Here is a 20,732-nt window from a genome sequence, read left to right as displayed (position 1 = left end):
GAAATGTATCAATTTCATCTAAATTCTTGATTTTTGTCTTTGTTCATAATACTCTTCCATTATTTTCTACATCTCATATCTCTTGTTATTTTTCTTTCATGCTCTATTTACCTGAATTTTTTCTTATGCTGATGAAAGCCGATCTTACTGTTTCTATTCTCCACATCACTTAGCTTCCTTTTTATACTGTCTATACCTTTTTGCCTTTCTTGCTGCCTTCACTCTGATCTCCCAGGTGACTAATAAGTTCTTCAGCTGTATTCATCCTGTATCCAATGTTTCTTACAACCACTTATTACTTTCATACCTAATATTTCCATTTGGTTTTTCATGACTTCTGGTCCCTGCATCATATTGCTAGACTCTTCCTACATGTTCTTGAATATGTATTATGCTTAATTTAAATTTTTACTCCTAAGGATAATAAGTTCTAGATGATAGATATCATCGGTCTTTTATAGGGGCTGTACTCCTCAGGAGTCTAATTATTTTGACCTGAGAGCTCATGGCCATTTGGAGAAACTCAGGATGAGATGGTGGGTGGGAGCTTGCCTGTGTCCTTTAAGGACAGAGAAAGATCAGCATTGGAGCACAGGATCCCAGAGTACAGAACCAATATGGATAATTCCCTTTTGCTACTAACCCATTTGGCAACTCCTAAGGATAGGGATTCATTGTTAATCTGTTAGATTCAAAGCTGCAGCACTTGACCAAGAGACCCCTTAGGTTGTAATTCACTAGGCTAGAGGTTGGGATGCAGAGGAGGGAAGGCGTGACTGCCTGAGAGTGGCGAGGCCCTTTCCAGTTTTCATCTCATGACAGCAAAGCTGGGCCCAGTCTTGATAATGCCACAGATACCAGCCCCTGCTACCAACTCCAAAGGCAAAAGGAAAGGAATTGATTGTCTCAAGGCAATGCCCCATTTACTCTGCTCAGGTATACTCCTAGCTAGTGTAACTCCCCATGAGACAGACTGGTGAGATTGGAAACCAAACTCCTTTAGGCAGACAAGCGCAGTGAAGGTGAGGAAAATAAAATGGAGTATATGCTGCTCTTTGGATCGCAGATGGAAGGCAGTGGAGAGGTCAGGGTAAGGCAGCTTTATTTAGGGAGACACCAGGGTTATAGATGGAAAGGAAGTATGTAGAAAGATGGAGGAACAGGAGAAAGAGATACACGATAAAGTAAATTCCATCCAGAAAGGAGTAGGTGCAGTTGAGATCCGTATCACAGATGGATGAGTCAGCCTTGAAGAAGATACCTCATCCCTTAATGCTGGAGAACAGGAGACACAGGTAAGTGGCGATGCTGAAAAGTTTGTAGGTGCAGAGCTACAGAGCTGAGGCTTACTGTGTTTCCAAGGTGGAAAGGAAGGGACTGCTCTTGAATACCCTAAACTTATTTAAGACCAAGAGCTTAAGTACTTAAGATCAAGTTCCTGTGAGAGCTGGATTTGGAAAGAGAACACCAATCAAGATTGCATCCAGGTTCATTTTGAATATGGGACTAGCTATTACCATCCCTGATGGAGACGGTCCTCATCTATTACAACTCACACTAAAAAATAAAGAAGGAAAGGGCGGACGACTCATGACAGAGACTGTGAGTCAAGGAAAGGTGGCACTACTTGAGGTCACAGAACACCTTGGCACCTCCAGTGCTAGCAACGTTAACGCCGACATGAGGTATGGAAAGCCCAAACCAGAGGCAGCAGCAGCTGTTTTTAATCGAGTGACAAATACTAATGCCTCCTCACAATTAAACTCAGATAAATCAGGAAGGATGATAATGAAATGCAGATTTAGAACCAATTTCAGAGGTGAGGGCGCTCAGCGTCCTTAAACGTCTCCATGGTTTGTCTGGAGCTGAGACTCCTCCTCGTCCTTCGGTCACTGGAGCTGAGGGTAGAGAGTGCAGTGGCCCCGAGACTGTTCCCAGCATAACTATCATGCTGCCACTGGTATCCCGGGTGCTCCTGTGGCCTCACTTGACTTGTCCTGTCATTGGTTACCCGTGTGTGCAGAGAGCGAATGTACACCTGCACAACACACTTCCTGCGTCTGAAGTCTGCGTTGAGCTAAACGAAGGTACACACTCAGCTCCAAAGCCCTGTCGGATGGAAGCCAATGTCTTCCTTGACTCTTCTAGTCAATAGTCCCTGCAACTCCTGTTTATTATGTCCCAACAACATCTCCTGATTCATAGGAATTAATCTGTCAACATTATCATGAGCTAACTAATTGGTGTGAACACAAATTATACAGTGGGGCTTGCCATCTTGTGTGAGGTGGTGAGGAAAAGAGCCGAAGCAAACAAACATACTACAATTGCTCATTCATTCCAGATCAGCTGTGGAAATGGCCAGAGCAAATTCCCATCACTCACGGAGTACATAAAAGAGCATATGGTTGTAATACTCTCTGGTATATACATTATATAAACTAAGGCTACTGTTGTAGCAAGGGAGTGGTGTGAAAGACATTTAACTCAATATATTGATGAGAAAAAGATAGTTTAAAACAAACATTTCAATTGCATATTAGATGATGGAATAAAAGTAATTTATGGCTGTCAGAAAAAAATTTATCTTCTTAGGTAATTTAAAGCATCCACTGATCATCTGAAAAATATCCAGTTTTTCTTTGCATATAGGACAAAAATAAATTTTAATTTGATCCCTATCCAGATGATGCAGCTCAAGCAAGTTTTTATTCTATTAACACATAATGGTTTTTTTTTTTTTAGGTTTTATTTATTTATTTGACAGAGAGAGTGAGTTAGAGAGGGAACACAAGCATGGGGAGTGCTTGTGGGAGATGGGGAAAAAGCCTCCCCACTAAGCAGGGAGCCTGATGCAGGGCTCTGATCCCAGGACCCTGGGATCATGACCTGAGCCGAAGGTGGTGGCTTAACAACTGAGCCACCTGGGCACCCCAATATACACATATTGTTTTATAAACTAAAAGCCCTTTATAGAGTTATGATTTTCTAAAAAAAATTAAAGATAACAATAAGTCATTCTCTCTCACAGCCAGAAATTACATTTATCAACTTGTCTCTAAATCATCAGGTGACTTAGAAGCAGAAATGGTCATAGAGGTTTTACTTTCATGCCAAAGTCCCACTGTCCAAGCAAAGCTGTCCAAAAAGGCTGCAAAGAAATTCTTTAAATCTTCCATTTTGCCTTCTAGTTTTAAACCTGAGAGGTCTGTTTCTTCCAATAAGCAAATTACCTCCATCCAAGTATCATCAATTCTAATGGGAGTGCAAAATTGCAGGTCTATTACTTAGACATTAGTAACCTGAATTCATTGTAACATAGACTACTCAAAAAATTTTTAAATCAAATTTATAACACATACAACTTTTATGAGAGAAAAGGGTCATTCTAAAAATATTAGTAAGAAATTATTCACTAACAAAAAATATCCTCATCACTGTGCAGTTTTTTATCTACTCACTGCTATACAACAGATTTTATTTATTATTTATCGTTACACTCTGACAATGGAGTACTAAATTAAAATGCCACCTGATGGCAAACACATCCTAATGACGTAAGGACTGCCAAAGTGCAACTCCTCTCAAAGAAAGCAAGCAGTGTGGCCCTTTGGGAAAGCATCTCTACCTGTTCAACAGAGACTTTGAAAATGAGAGCACTTGGGGGTTAGACCTGGAAACCTGGCAACCAAAGGGCCCAGACAGATCCTCAGTGTACAAAGACTTTGCCTGTTCATTCCATGCTACCTTTTGTTTAGGGTACCTCCATGTTTTGAGATTCACCAGAAGTCTAACTCCCAAATCTATGCAAAAGATCTCAGGTCAAGGCAAGCTGTAGGAGCCGTCTCTCTCTTTTATCGTAAGTCCTCATACGGTGCATAGTTTTCAGAAGAAAGCAGGGACTGTTATTAGATGTATTATTGCTGTTCTGGTCTATAAGAAATCCCTTGAATTAAGGAATTGATTCTCCTTTAAAAGGAGCTACTTTGCATCACAAGGCATACAATTAAAAAAAAGAAAAAGGAGACACAATTAGGAAAATGAAGTTTCAGAACATTTTGAACCCCATATTATAAATACTGTAAAAAGGATCTTACCATTACATAAACAGTAGTGATAAAATTAAATCAAGGAAGAAAACTAGCTGATTCTGTAGCCATGTAAATCTCAAACATTTCTTAAAATTAAAAAAAAAATGCTTTCTAGACATTTTAAGTTCTCAAAATGAACTATCTGTTCTCATGAAACAAATGCAAAGAATTCCCGAGGAAAGAAGACATTAAGAAAGAGGGCATTTGTTTTATTTCGTTTATTACAAAGTTGTAAAATCCCTTTATCCTGCAAATTTGTGTTGCAGATGGAGAATGTGAAGAATTCCCAAGGATGGAAGAGAACTAAGAGTCCAACCGAGCGAGCATCACGCTGAATTATAAAAACAACTGAAACAGGTTAGACTGCTAAAAACTGCTAATGCAATTGTTCTCTATAACCTCTGGGTTCTGTGATTCAGATTTAGTCTCCGCACGCCCCCCCCCACCCCTCCCCCACCCGCCCATGATAAGAGCATGAAATTCGGGTTTAATTTTTCCAATCTTATTATTTTTAAGTGGTTAGTTTTTGCTTTTATATTGTTAATTATTCAGTGATTGATTTGAATGACCTTTTGCAAGCCAGTTTGCCAGTTTACAGATGTTCTCTCTACTATAAATAGCCTGATCACTCTCTGCCATAAACTCATTCATTTATTCAATAAATATTTATCGAGTACCAAATACGTGCCAGGCGCGGTTTTCAGCACAGGAGATAGAGCAGTTATTGAAATACAAAAGTCTTGCCCTTGTGGAGCCAACATTCTAGGACAATTGAAGGATGAATGAACTATACCATGTGTTCGATCGTAAGGGCCAGAGAGAAAAATAAAGTAGGGAAGGGAGGGAGATGCTGCGGGTTGGGGGAGAGGGGAGGTCACTTTTTTATTCACTTTCAACATCTGACACTGTGAGATATGTTGTGTGTGTTGGCAGGGCGGGGACAAAAAGATTCAGATTCTTGAGTCCAACTCTTAGCCTTACAATAGGATCTGTGTTGCCCGATTAATTCAGCAGCCACCAACCACAGGTAAACAAGTACTTGAAATGGGACTATAAAATGTGCTAGCAGAGTAAAATACACACCAGACTTTGAAGACGATGTATGAAAAACTAACGTAAAATATCTCATTAATAATTTTGTATATTGAATACATTTTTAAATATTTTGGATATATTAGGTTAAATGAACTATTATTAAAATTAATTTCTCCTGTTTCTTTTTTACCTCTTTAATGTGACTACTAGAAAATTTTAAGTTACATCTATAGCTTTCATTATAATTCTATGGGCCCTACGGTTTCAGACTTCCTTTCAAATGCCCACGTATCTTAATCAAGTGCAAATTTAACTACCCAAGTTGTCAAGAAAAGGGAGGGAGGGAGGGAGACTCAGGAAAATAAGACAACAGCTCAACAGGTAGATTGCCTACTTCCTAGCTAGCTGTCTCTGGGCTGATGGCTAGTGACCTCCCTGCTTCAGTTTCCCGGAAAAGCAGTAATAGAAACATTTATTGGAAAGGGTGAATGGATACATGTAAAGTGCTTAAAAAGGCTCCTGGTAATAAGCGTTTGCCCTCCTTAAATAAATATCTATACTTTTGGCAAAAGTGACCCCTTGGCCCTTGCGATGTGCCTGAGGTATTGAGGTCAGCACTTGGAATGAGACAGCCCTGGAGGCAGGGCACCCAGGGACACGGAGATCCAGGAGTGCAAATCCCACATCTGCTGAACTGAATAACAACGGCACATCCTTGGGCAGCTTACTGACTTTTTTCTGAAGTCTCGGTTACCTCTTCTGTAAAGTGTCTGTTTTGTAGAGTTGTTTAAGGAGCTAATGAAGCAGAGTAAAGAAGAAAGCCTCTGTGGGAACAGGCAGTTAATAGATGACAAAATCATGACAAATCTTGGGCAGAATTTGACTCCTCTTTAGATGGTACAAACTGACTGAAGACAAGGATCATATTGCCCAAGAGAATACTGCTTGGAAGTTTTATCAAGTATTCAAGCTCTTACACGTGTAACCGACTTTCTCATTTTTCGTCACTTTTAAAAGTACCTCCAAGAACATTTACTAGGTAGCCCTGTTAACTTGCTACCAAATGCAACCAAAGAAAGAGAACTACATTTCTTCAAAACCTCTCCTCTGTTACTTCAGAAGATTCTTCAGCTGAGATTAGCTTTCCCCTTCAATCCACTTACAGCACCTAGACGACACTGATTTTTTCCCCTTTTCTAGTTCTTTATATTAAAATTTTAAAGATCTTTTAAAAAGATTTCACTGAGAGAGAAAGAAAGAGCAAGCAAGCGAGCAGTTGTGTGGGGGAGTGGCGTGCAGAGGGAAAGAGATCTTTAAGCAGGTGGTACACGGAGCTTGGAGCCCAACCCGGGGCTCTATCTTGCGAACCTACAATCATGACCCCAGCCGAAACCAAGAGTCGGACACTTGACTGACTCCACCACCCAGGCGCCCTTTAAAGATTTTTAAGTAATCTCTACCCCAACATGGAGCTTGGTACTCATAACCCCAACATGAAGCCTCCCACGCTCCACCGACTGAGGGAGCCAGGTGCCCCGGGGAGCACTTAATTTTAAGGAAAATGTTTCTCCAAGAGTCATCAGCCTGTACCACTGAGCAGCAGTATGAATGTCAAATACATGGGAAGGGAAGGTTTCTGTCTGGAAGTGAGGTACGTGGGAGACAGCAACTCTCCCATTCTCTCCTCTCTTTAATGGGAATGTGTGCAACTTTGCTTGTCCTTCGTGAAGGTGCTCTGTGACCCCTTCACATCTCACAAGGGAAGGAGCACAGCCTCGGTAGGCTGGGGATCAGGACACCCAACCCAAGTCTCGGCGGGCTTACTTGTTTACTTTGTATCAGTGGGAAAGCCCCTAACAACTCTGGACGTACTGTGGGTCAACTACATATAAACTATCTTTACGACAGAAACACTGTGAGGGGTGAAATGCCCTGAGAGACTGTGAAAAAGTTTGTCACAGAGCACTGGATGGCGTCTGCTACGACGCGTTGTCAAAAGACGCGATGGTGTGTCCAAAGGGCACTTCCATGATCACTGCCGGTGTGTTCTTTCCCCTTCTCCTGGCTCAGAGCTTTTTGTGCCTGACACTTTCTGGGGTCAAATACTGAAACACAACTGAAAAAGTTAGGAAACATAGGAATAGAGCCCTTCAGTCGAAGACTTCAGTGAAAAACAAGCCAAACTGGTCTACGACCCTCCATGCAGGGTTTGAAAGAGGGAAGGGAACTTGGACTAGGCAGGTTCATCCCTGGTCTCCTGCCCTGTGATTTGCTAAGCTCTCATCCCTCTCCAGAGCACTGAGAGCCTACTTGGTGTCAGCGGCATGGGGCTGGGTGCTCGGCCCCAACAGTGAACCTGTTCTAGCCGGACCCTACCTGCGAGGGGCTAAAGCAGAGACAGGTAGGATAAACAGATAACAGCACCTGCAATTAAATTAATAACAATGGTGATAAGTGGCATAAGAAAAAAGTAACAAAACTTTTACAGATTCAGAGACCCAGAGAAGAATGGCTTTCCTAGCAACTGCCTGAGGCTGGGATTTCAGAACCCCTGTTCATTCCTCGCATGAGCAACTTTGAGAGTTAAGAGCGGCTTACTTCTTATTTAATAGCATTTATGGTTTTTACTGTTATTTTTCAGGAGTGATAAAGGAAAGATGGTCCTCTTTTCTAGTTGTAAGAGCCCTCCAAATATGGCAACAGCTTCCAACTAAGACTAGTGTCCATGCTTCAAACATAAGGTATAACATCAACACAGCCTCAGATTTTGTGCTTTGAATTTATGTAAAGAATATTACTGAACTTTTACAGAGATAAACGGCCTGAACTTTCTCTACAAAGCATTAATAATAGTTCCAACAAAATCAAAGTATTGTCAGTAACTTAACCAAAGTGCCTAACAGGAGCCCTGAAAAGCAGACAGCTACTCATCTCTATCAAACATCACGCCACCACAACAGAAATCATGACACGTGCATGCACAAACATTCATTACCTGCTTCCTTTTCTGCTGGGCCTAAAACATAAGAAAAGACAATTTAGGAGAAAAACGGATTCTATGCTTGCTGCTCACATAATGCAGGCAGTCAATCAAGCAAAGAAAAGTGGCCCACTTTATATTTCTAACTTAAGAGTTTGTTTTTGGTTTGGTCGGGAGCATAAACACTAAGTTTATTTATTTTTAAGGGGGTTAGAAGAAAGGAAGATCATGCATAGAAGTTTTCTCATATAATAAACATGCATTTTTTTTTTTAATGGAGACCGTTCAGTAGTCCCACCCAATTAGGTTTCTAGGATCCATTTTCTAGAATATTCTTACAGTCAACTAGGAGTAAGAGACAGATGACTCCAGAAGGGAAAGAGGTGGGAGAACTCCCTGCCCACTGTCCATTTAGTCCTATGATAGGCTCTTCTCTAACACAGACTTGTTTTTTTGTGTGATCCAGAAGAACAGTTATGTCTTTTGACCACCAGTGTTACCCCGCCTAGCCTAATTTAAAAAAGCTACCCATGGTGGTGACAAATAATTTTATTTGTCCACGTTAAAATGGACTATGACTAGAAAATAGAAATATTCTGCATATCTTTTCAGGATTCTTGGACAAGACAACAGTCAAAAATGTTAACCAGAATAGACTGCTAAGAACAAAAGGATTCTCCCAGGTTTTTTGGATAGAGTTTAAACATTTGGGTAAAACAGTATTGTGTTGATTCAATTATGCACAAACTTTTTTCCCTTTATCCAATTTGAAAGGTTTTCATATGTCTATTTTTGTGTTGATTCTTTCAAACCATGTTCACAACACAAAATATTCCAAATGCAAAAATTGTTTGAATGAGTATTCAAGATATGAAAACCAATCTGTTTATCTTCCACTTTCCCCAAATGATCTAATATTCATTGCTTTTGCTTTAACACAACGTGATATCATAATTAATGATGTTAAACTGGTAACTAAGGAGGTTTCATGTTGTTACTCTCGTGATATAATATTGGTTGCTATAGTGATGGGATGGCTTTTTTGTTAATCACTCAGGAGGTTGGTTATTGCATGCTTGTTAGAAATCTTGATCAGATTTGGAGAGAAAAAAGGAAATAACACAGCCAATTATAATCAGTTTTTTTTCACTGTCCCAATTTTGATAAAACTATCCTGTCAATAATTGAAAAAATTATAATTAAGTACAATTTTAAAGTTACTAAAATTTTTCTAATAGAGGATTTGCTTTTATTTTTAGATTAAGTATTTAACACTATAAACTTTTTTCCTAAGTTAATGCTATATGTACTACAGAAGCCATTTGTATGATGATTAAAGCAAAATATTTGAGCCTCTTCCTATTTTTAAAGGATTGTTGAATAAAGCTGATTTGGGATTTTGCCACGAATTTCAATCTAGCTATTTCTAAGCACCTTAAATTTCAGCATTCTTAATGAATGAAATTGGAAGGAAGAAGAAAAAATGTGCAGTCCTCTCAAGAGGTCTAATCTTTCAAGTGCATTAATATTGCAAGCCATGAAAAGTTGAAGGGACTTCTATCACTTTATTTTGGCCCTCACCATAATCAAGTTTCCTCCTTCTCTGAGAGTGTTGAACAGAAAATAAAATTATGTAACACTATACAGTTACTGATCAGGAAAGAAGACACTACCCATAATTTAAATGTTAGACATACTTACGGTAATATAAAAAAATACAGCCCATGAAAACACCTTTTGGTTCCTTGAAAACTCAAAATAAGAACAAAGGACAACTTAAGCACGAATCCTGGGTCTTTCATTCAAGCAGAGTCCCAGGAGGCATATTAAAGCAATGAATAGGAAAAAGCTCTTCAGTTCACCAGCTGAGATTTTAATGAGACATTTCCCTTTGCCACGGTACAGGTTTGCTCAGGAAAGGAAAGAACTTCTCACAGAAAATTCAGTTAATAGGCATTGTTGGCTCTCACTGCCACTTGGGCAATTGCTCAGTGCACTGACCTTCTATTTTGGCATATTCTGTGAGTCTAGTGTAATTGATCAAGGCCGCTTTCTCGAGACATTTTCTGACCACTTTTTTCACCTCTTCTGCTGGTATGGGAGTGGCGATATCTTTCATTAAAACCTAAAGAGGGGGAGAGAAAGAGACTGCGTAAAACAGATACTACAATCAAATTACACAAATTGTCCTAGATCTATTACGAGGAAGGGGTCCTAGGTAATACTGGGGGAAAGTAATGAGTCGGCACTTCACAACCGGGAATGTAATCCTCCCGTCTTGGCTCCTCCTGTCTAAGCCTCATTTATGCACATCAAAACCTCCCATAGGCCAAACCACCATTCAGTGTGATGACTGTCACTTTTCCTCCAGGGGCCCATGACACCATTAGAGCAGCTGTTTCAGATCAGGATTATAGTCCTTGGGACAAGTAATAAAGTTTGTCTTGCACATCCCTAATTTAAGAGCTTTAAATCTTTTGAGCAATATATATGAATACAGTAACAAAATGCTATGAAGAATAAGCACTGTTTTTGAACTATATAAAAATCAAGATCTCTAATTCTCACAATTAAACTTTAATTAATCTGTTGAGGGGGAGAAAATCTTTTCATGAAATGAATGGAATATCAAATGTTAAAATACACAGAAACTTTGGGAAATTAAAAAACAACAGATTATTTTCTGTTGAGTTCCTAAATATATATTTGGTTTTTTGGGTTTTTTTTTTTTCCCATTAGACATATTACTATTACCAAGGGGAAAATACAATTACATCCAGAATTCAAAACATAATGTATTTAGGCACTTTTATAATTATTCACTGATAATTTTCCTCAAAACTTTCTCAGTGATAAAACTGCTTACAGTCAGTTTTGATTATACCACTAGTTAACCTCTATCTTTTCCGTATAGTTAATGCAGCTTTTCTGGCTTTACTTACATTCAGATTATAAAATAGAAGGCAAAATGTGAATATAGAGAAGACAAGAATGGTAAATATTCTTACTACTCTATTAGTCTTTTTAACTTAAAGATTCATCAAAAGATTATGAAAACATCCATTTCATGCTTTATTATTTCATTCTCTTTCAATCAACCTTGGTACTAAGGATTTTACAATCTCAAATTTACTCAACCATTTAAGCACTGGTGATCCTTTACAACACATTTTAATTTTGTTAGTCAAGCTTTCCTTTTCAAAACAGCAAACCTTAGCACTTAAAAATTTGCTTGCCATTAAATTCAATTATTCTTCATAGTCTCATATTAAAAATCTTTAACACAGTTACATATATTTGGCACTTTAATTAGAAATGCACCTTAGGGGCGCCTGGGTGGCTCAGTGGGTTAAAGCCTCTGCTTTAGGCTCAGGTCATGATTCCAGGGTCCTGGGATGGAGCCCCACATCAGGCTCTCTGCTCAGCAGGGAGCCTGCTTCCCCCTCTCTCTCTGCCTGCCTCTCTGCCTACTTGTGATCTCTCTCTGTCAAATAAATAAAATCTTAAAAAAAAAAAAAAAAAAAAAATGTACCTTAAATTTTAAGAAGAAAAAAAAAAAAAAAAAAAAAAAAAAAAACCCAAAAAACCCCTTCTGCTCACAGTTAAAAAAAAAACAAAACAAGCATTAATGTACTATTATTTTTGTTTTTAAATGTACTATCATTTTTAATGTGATCATTACTACAGTTTAAATTTAAAATTAATTTTGTCCCATATACAGAACCAGGAACTTTACTACTAGGCCTTCCCATGGTGACATGCATTCATTCATTCATTCATTGAGAGAGAGTGTGAGCACAAACTGGGGGGGGGTTGGGGGAGAGAGGGATGAGGGAAAGAATCTTAAGCAGGCTCCATGCTCCAATATGGAGCCCAAAGTGCGGCTTCATCCCACAACCCTGAGATCATACCCTGAGCTGAAATCAAGGGTCAGATGCTTAACCAACGGAGTCATGCAGGCACCCGACACCCTTTTAAATAATAGAAATAGCTGTTAAAATTAGAATGTATATGTCTGTTACAGAGGTGAGTCCCGGGTCAAAATATTTAATTTGGAGTTGGGGGGAATTGTACCCCCTTTCCTGGCAAAGTACAGATTAGGGGCTGGCAAAAGCAAAAAGGGAGACACAGCTTGTTTCCTGTATCCCTTCCATTTCTTCCAAAGCATAATAAGTATGAAGAATTCACATGTAGATTTTGTTTTCCTAAGATGTCAATAAGTACAGAGATGTGAAAATGAAGAAATGGCCCTACCATTTCTCTCTCAGTTCAGCAAGAGACATGATAAGTGACTATAACTGGAAAAAAGGTCACTGTTCATCCCGCCACTTGTCAGTGCGTGAGGGCATCTATGCTATTACGAGCTGTTCCTTGCTGGGGGAGGAGGGAAGCTCTACCATGGAAACCAGCACACAGAAGGCTGCATTAGGTACCCAGGATGGGATGCCATTCCAAAAGTAAAGCTCTCTGTAAAGATTTCATCTTTTCCTTGATACCTCAATGGATTAGATGAAATGAATATTTTGGACAAGCCTGGTTTACATGCAGTTTTATTATAAAAATTCTAATACAACAGGTAACTACTACAATAATAGTTCTATCACACGATGCATAGGAAGCAAGGATAAGATGGGGATAAAGAAATGCAATCAATGTATACAGTCATCAGTTCTCGCCCTTATCTTGCAAGTCCTTAAATCACTGAAAAATGTCTTTTCTTTTTGCTTTTAGAAGACATGCTAATAAATAATGTAATATATCTAGACTTCTTTGGCAGAAAAGTGGACAACACCAAGTGCTTTAAGTCAATAAATCAGAACCAGATGGGGCTCCTGGGTGGCTCAGTTGTTAAGCATCTGCCTTCAACTCAGGTCGTGATCCCTGGGTCCTGGGATCAGGCCCTGCATTGGGCTCCCCGCTTGGCGAGGAGTCTGCTTCTCCCTCTCCCTGCTGTTCGCCCTACTTGTGCTTGCTCTCTATCACATAAATAAACATCTGAAGAAAAAAAATCAAGACCAGAATAATCAAATCATGACCTTTAAATGATACTTAGAATTTTTTTTTTTAATGTTTATAAGGAACAGGAATTGTCCACATCACTTACCTGTTAGGCTCCAACTAGCATACGAATAGTTCTATAAATAAATGAAAATGATACTTCCCTTTCAAACCTTGTCTGTTACATAAACAGGAGTGGAGAATGTACTTTCATTAATAAATTATTTTAGCATGGATAGGAAAGCCTTGTGCTATTTATTTTTTGAGGGAAAACGAATTTCTACAATTCATGAATCCATTTAAAGTAACACAAGTTGAAATGTATTCTGAGATTGATTTAGGATGGAAGGAAGGATATGTTTGGGCATGTTAAGTGATAAACCTTTATAGGTATGAGAGATGGGAAGGTAGACAGACAAATAAGTCGGGGGGGTGAGGGGGGGTAATGAAAGACAACTGTGAAGTCTGAAAAACAGATGATTATACTTAACTGGAAAAAAAAAGACTATTTCATGAGGGAAAGAAAGAGGTGGGGAAAATAGGTACTACCAATACGCCATCAACTCAGCCTCAGATGGCAGGGGAGGGCTTCAGGAAAGCTGCGGGGAGGAGGAAATAGGAGGTAAGGAGAATTGGAATGTAGTTAGGAGTAGGTGAGAAAGTGATAAAATGTGAGCGGACAGCCCCACAGGACACACTCCTTGAGAGGAATGAGCCTATCTGGCTGGCTCAGTCACTAAAATACACAGCCACTGCGCGTGCAAATAGCATTTATAAAGTAGTGTTCAAACGTACCCTTTCAAGTAATGAAAGCGTAGCTTTGAGAGCACCTTCAGGTCGTCCAAAGGGAAAACAGTATCTTTAAAAACAAGAGGAGGAACAAAAATGTCAAACATTTACTATCCAAGACTGCTCAATAATTCCCTCTTCTACTACTTGGCATCATTGAAGACCAGTGAAAAGTGGTTAAACTAGCATCAACCCATCTGGGAAAATCTTAACGGCAGAAGTTTACTTGGTTCCATGCTTCAGTTTCTTTTAACAGTAAGGGTATCAACTGTGATGAAAACGTTCTAAAATTGTGATGATGTATGTTCAGAAAGAACAGGGTAAATTAAGAACAACAACAAAAACAAAAAAAATCTCCAAGAGTCTACCAATAAAAAGATAATTAAAATACATTTCCTAAAATCTTCATAAGGTTTGCTGTTATTCAAGCCTTATGCTAAAAGAAAGGATTTCTCCCCCATTTCCTCCTGTGTTTATGTGTGGCTTGAGATGGACACACACCCCATAGACATAACTGCTAGTGCAAAACACATTCCAGCTCCCTCCTTTCCTGACACCTGCCTATAACGCCAGTAGCTAACTCTACACCCTCTCCACACAAAACACCAACTTTCCAGAGCTCCGCCACTTGCCAGCGGAGATGGTCATCATCAGTCTTTCTAATGTCATGCATTCCTAATAGACACCAACAACCAGAGGGCAGGTCACGCCAGCGTTCTGAAATCAGGGTCAGAGGCTGGACGAGTGAGTGGGCTCCTTGGAAGTTAGCTGACACATGGTGGTAACAGATTTATTGCTCTTTACACGGGTCCCTGTTCAGGTCACTTTCCACTTAAAAAGCAGAGAATGTCAGGGCCTCTTCTTCCTGCTAGAGCTGCTCGCTCTCTTGAATCAGGCTCCGTAAAGCACCTCCTCCCCAACCACCACTCCCAGCCTCAAGATCAAGGTCTGCTGGAGGCTGAGCTGTCCTGGGGCTGCTACTTGGCTCTGGACTAGAAATCTCCAAACCAGTAACTTGAAGTTTATGTATTTCCATGTCCTTTGCCATTATTCAGGGGCTTCGTAAACACATCTTCTAAGACGTAACTCACAATGAAATTATTTTTTTTTCCACAAGGCAATCTGAACAGGTTTCCCTAAAAACACATACATTTTTTAAAGCACATATATTTTAAATTCAATTTCTTTTATAGCAGCAAATTTTAAACACTGATTAAAGAGGCATTTTTCACAAAGCAGTTGTTAAATCCATATTAGGACAGGGTTTTGATTTTATAGAACTTTTATTAGTGTCAGATAATCACAAAAAAAATCATGTCTAGTCAAATTTTTCTTCAAAAGTCTATTTATTTCATTTGCTGTTAAAAATTTCCTTCAACTAACTCTTACTTCAATGCATTCTCTTCCTCCTCTCCTCTACGATGCACAAAAGCAACAACCAATTTATTTTTGATAGTTTTTTTTTTTTCCTGTGCAGTGTTGCTTTTTGGAACATTAGCAAATTAGCAAAGTAGCTTTCATCATTTTGAATACCATAAACCTTAATCCACGTTTAACTAAAACACAAATTGGGTTCTTATAGTCCCCTCCTCCTGCTTAAATCTTTTCAGTGTATTTGCATAATCCACCCATTGTCTTTCCTATTGTTTATTTCCATTAACCTGTGGGTGACACATTTTATGAATGGAATGTTACTGATCCCCAGATTACATTTAGCATTTCAGGGCTCTGAGGTCCCACTGGGTATGTTCTGAATTAGCATTAGCTGCTCATGATGTGTAAATAATTCAACACATTTACAGAGTACAAGTAATCCTGAATCAATAAAGTACAGAAAATAACTGCACAGAAGCCTAATTAATCTTTACAAAACGAGTTTTAAAAGAAAGGAATAGTTTTGTTCTGCTTTCAGGATAAATATTTTAGGTTTTTACCACTTTGACAGCTCTGCAATAACAAAGCAAAGTGGAAAATACTCAACCATCAAATAAAATTCAACCACTCTTAATATCTAATCTGAATAAATTAAAATCGTCTTGATTCCCATTAGTAAGTTGATTAGAGATAGATGAGCCTGCATAGATGTGTCTCACAATTAAACTTTTTTTCCTTTATCATTTTAATATACAGTATTTTTTAATCAAAATTATTTATGCACAAGTCTGAAAGGAAACTTCTTCTAAAGCCTTATTATGAAAAACAGAAGTCCTTTATGTCATTTCCACCCCACTCCCCAAGTAATTTCTCCAGAAAAACAAAAGTCTTTTACTTTAAGCTGTTTCTTTCTGTATTTAAACATTATATTCCTAACCTACATGCTAATATTTCTAATTCTCGATTTTTCAGTTTTATATATTCTTCTACTAACTTCCCACTATGGAAGTTAGACTCAGAGGTATAAATGACATATAACTGCACATATTTAAAATACGCAATTGATAAGTTTTGACATAGGTATACACCTGTGGAACCATTACCACAATCAGTTTAATATACATATTCATGACGTCCAAATGTTTCCTCCCCATCCCATGAGCCCAAGCAAGCATGGATTTACTTTGTATTTGGATTGTTTGTATTTCCTATAATTTTATGGAAGAGGGATATTATAGCACGTATTTCTTTGCTTCTGATTTCTCTCAGTATATTTTGATATTCATTCATGCTATCAACCATTCATTCATTTTTATTGCTCAGAAGTATGGGAATACACTGCTTATCTTTTCCTTGTTGATGGCCATCTGGCTTGTTTTCATATTCTGGCTCTGATGAATAATGCTGGTATGAACGTTCATATGAAGTGTCTTTGCGTGGACATGTGCTTGCATTTCCCTTGGAGAATACCTACAAGTGGAATGGCTGGGTCATATGTTCGGTGTTTGAATTTTTAAAAACCTGCAAACTACCTTATACAGTGGGTTGTACACTTCTATACTGCTATCAAGAGTATATGCAGAGTTCCAGCTTCACATCCATGCCAACACTTACTGGATGGTAATTATTTTTCTAATTTTAGTTGTACTAATAATGTAGTAGTACTGCATTGTGTTTTAGTTCATATTTCCCTAAAGAATAAGAATGTTGAGCACCTTTTCATATGCCTTGTCACCATGTGTCTTTGGTGAAGTATCAGAAACAATTTTTTATTGGGTTCTTTTATTTCTTACTAATTTTTAAGAGATACTTAAATATTCCAGATAAAAGTTTTTTTGGGGGGGTATCTATTGTGCAAATACTTTTTCCCATTCTGAGATGGGTCTCTTTATTCCCACATCAATGTCTTTAGAAGATCACACGTACTTAATATTGATAAAGTTCAAGGTAATATTGTTCCATTTATGAATCATGATTTTGGTGTTCTGAATAATCTTTGCTTAGTATAAGAGCAAAGAGATTTTCTGTTTCCTAGATCCATCCATTTTGAGTTAACTTTTTAATCAGGTATGAGGTATGGGGCCAGGTCAGTATTTTGCATTTGGCTATTTAATAGTTCTAGCACCATTTATTGAAAAAAAGTATACTTTGCAAACTATCTTGGTTTATCTTTGAAAATCAATTGACCATATATGTGGGAGTCAATTTCTGAACTGTCCATACCACACAACCTTGATTACTGATTTTTGAGCAGATATCCTTGCCTTGCTCTTGATCTTAGGTGAAAAGCATTCAATCTTTCACTGTTAAGTATGAAGTTGCAGGTTTCCCACAGATGCCCTTAACAGGTTGAACATACATTTGGTAAGATTTCTTTTAATACTATTGTTTACTAATTCTATCTTCTGTGTCACTTCCACATTTGGCTGTTTTCATTCTCTTCATTGGTCATATTTTACCATTTCTTTGTATGCCTAGAAATTTTTTTTTTTTTAAAGATTTTATTTATTTATTTGACAGAGATCACAAGTAGACAGAGAGGCAGGCAGAGAGAGAGAGAGAGGGAAGCAGGCTCCCTGCTGAGCAGAGAGCCCGATGCGGGACTTGATCCCAGGACCCTGAGATCATGACCTGAGCCGAAGGCAGCAGCTTAACCCATTGAGCCACCCAGGCGCCCCGCCTAGAAATTTTTGACTGGATGCTAGGCATTATTATTTTACATTATTGGTGACTCAGTACTTTTGTATTCCTTTATTCTTGAGCTTTGTTCTGGAATGCAGTTAAATTACTTAAAACAGTTTGATTTATTTGAAACTTGATTTTAATCCTCATTAGGAAAGATAAAAACAGGGTTAAATTTTTTCTCTTACTGAGGAAAAATTTTCTTCAGTATTTGACCCTCTGTCCATGACTTAGAAGCTTTCCACCCTGGGTGGTAGAAACTGGTACTCCTCCTAGCTTTGGGGATTATCTCCTGTAATCCTACCGCAGAGTGAAAGGATTATTTGTCTGACTTTATTTTCCATACATACATGCTTAAATCAATACTGAGTTGAAGACTCCAGGGGGACCCTCAGCAAATACCTGCAGGTCTCTCCTCTCTTCTCTTTAGAAGTTTGACCTGCAAACTCTGGCTGCCTTCCCTGGACACCCATCTCTGTCTTGTCAAGGCAGGGGTCCACTAGGATTCTCCTCCCTGAGCCATGGCCCAGAAGCACTCTCGTGGTGCCAGGCAGAGACAATGAAAGGGCTTAGTCATTTATTTTTCATTTCTCAAGAATCACTTTTATTCATTGTCTTATGTTTAATGTGCTTTAAGAGCATTTTTCCACATTTTAAAAAAATTAAAAAGTTTGTTTCAGGTGGGAGGGTAAATATAATCCTGTTACTCCACCTTAGACATATGTAGATTTTTTTTTTTTTCCCTTTTTTGGACTACTTTCCCCCATCCTAAACGTAATTCCTGTACTTCCTATCTTTCTAACACAGTTATGCCATTTTGGGGCATTAAATTCAGTATTTATATTATGTAAATGTCCTAGATAAGTGAGACACAGTATATACTATGATTTATGTGCCATTATTTTGTTTATAATTAATACTTGTCATTGTTTTTAATATACTCTTTTTATGTATGTAATCCAATGTAACTAATATAATTAATAGAACTCCAAACTCAATTCCAGGTGGGTAAATCCTCTCTCAATATACTAAAACAGCTTAGTATTTTGTCAATTTGATTTACTTGAAGAATTTTTCTGACCTGCTCTCATCAGAACTGGTTGTTTTCTAAGCTCAATCATCACTTGGGGTTTCTATTAACTATCACTATGAAGATTCCCTCCTCTTTAACACTGATTTTCTGTTCAGGGATCTTAACTACCCCTCTTTCTTTGTCTCCTTTGTCTTGAATTGCATTCTCCAGAAATATTTCTGTTTTTAACCATTAGGTTCTATTGAGCTACCTGTAATCAGGGGAAAAAAATACCAAGATTTTGATCTTTCATTCTGTATATGTTTTTTAGTATCAATGGTTAATTTTTTTTTTTTTTTTTGAGCAAGGAAATGTGCCAGGCAACATGGCCCTTGTTCTCATATAAATAATGTAAATTAAATTACTAATGACTTAAGAAATGGATATTATAACTATGTGATAAGTTACTAGTGATGAGTAGAGATGATAAATGCTGAAAGACATCAGGTTTTCTAGTCTTTGCTAGAATGATCAAAAAACAGCTCTACTATGAAGATAGGACACAAGAAGCTCCTCTGGTGACTCAGAGAGGGAGGACTACTCACCAGAGCTGGAAGAGGCTACTCAAGGATAAGAAATGCACAAGTGAGAGAAGCATTCCACAAATTGAAGGGGTAAGGGACCTACCTTAATGAATGGTGGAAACTGAATGGCAGGCTTAGAAAGAGACAACAGACTGAGGAATATGGATCTTACCTGAGAGGCGATGGAGAGGAAGCTGATAGTTCTTGAGTAGCCATGGAAAGACATAATAAACCTCTATAGGGAACTGGAGTGTTGAGTGAAGAAAGCAAATACTTAATATTAATGAACAGAGTATAATACCTGAAATGGCTTATCTGGTTTTCTAAAAGGGAAGAGAGTCTTTCTTTTATCTCCTCAAATCTCTCTTTTTCTTCCATTGAAACAGTTCCAATTCCATCAGGCCTGGAAAACAAAAATCACAATCAGTAATTTATACTGATAGAATGTTGGCTTTCATATATTTTATATCTTTATATATCTTTATTTATATATACTTAAATATGCATTTATCTTTATATCTCTATTTCTCTGAAGAATAATGAAGGAAAATGCATATTGGTCCACAGAATACATATTACTTTCCCCTATAATGGAAATTTATTTAAAGGAGGTATTTGTGGCCATTTGCTTCATATTTTGACCTGGAACGAATGGAATAGAATTATTCTGTTTTAGACAGCTTTCAAGGTAAAGGATTACAATAAATACTTTCCAGATCTACTGAAAACAATGACTAGTCCTTGAGAATGGTAGTGAAAAGTATTTTATGTGGTACCAAACATTTGACAAATTGAATAAATATTCTATGGATGAAAATATTATAAAAGCACACTGAATGCAAACTAAAATGTTTTAACTACTTTTCTTCCAAATAAAAATTAAGCTAATGTGAAGCAAGAGATTTCATTCTAAGTGTAAAAAACAAAGAAAATTTGAATGCGTTTGGTGATTTACTGCATTATTTTTTTTGTTTAAATGTGGGGGTTTATAATTCAAAACAAATAGCTGAATAAAACCTTGCAGAGAACACAGATGAGCTATATTTCTGGAGCTTGTGCTCAGCCAAATATCCCTCTGCAATAAAGGCAAGTTTTACAAGGACTTTTAGAGGTGGTTATGAAGACCGAACGGAAATCTTCTCTTACTAAGGTCAGGATTAAAAGAATAAAATATTTCTTATAACGGA

General features: G+C 37.9%; 1 protein-coding gene across 5 annotated transcripts in view; it reads right to left on the bottom strand.

The window, feature by feature from the left end:
* Nucleotides 1-20,732, bottom strand: part of LOC111151929 (calcium dependent secretion activator 2) — a 532,957-nt gene that overhangs the window by 103,206 nt on the left and 409,019 nt on the right. For 4 of the 5 annotated variants that reach the window (XM_022510148.1, XM_022510149.1, XM_022510146.1 and 1 more), the window contains 3 exons: nt 19,847-19,948; nt 13,900-13,963; nt 10,108-10,231 (listed from right to left, as the gene is read on the bottom strand). In XM_022510148.1, the coding sequence (XP_022365856.1) occupies nt 10,108-10,231; nt 13,900-13,963; nt 19,847-19,948 (290 nt within the window). Of the gene's footprint in view, nt 1-8,121; nt 8,143-10,107; nt 10,232-13,899; nt 13,964-19,846; nt 19,949-20,732 lie in introns of all 5 variants that reach the window. The other variant, XM_022510145.1, reaches the window with a different exon arrangement.

This window comes from Enhydra lutris, unplaced genomic scaffold, assembly GCF_002288905.1.
Source record: "Enhydra lutris kenyoni isolate GAN:26980312 unplaced genomic scaffold, ASM228890v2 scaffoldscaffold27, whole genome shotgun sequence".
NCBI classification, from domain to species: domain Eukaryota; kingdom Metazoa; phylum Chordata; class Mammalia; order Carnivora; family Mustelidae; genus Enhydra; species Enhydra lutris.
The sequence above is the reverse complement of the archived record's forward strand: the minus strand, read 5'-3'. Positions and strand labels throughout refer to the sequence as shown.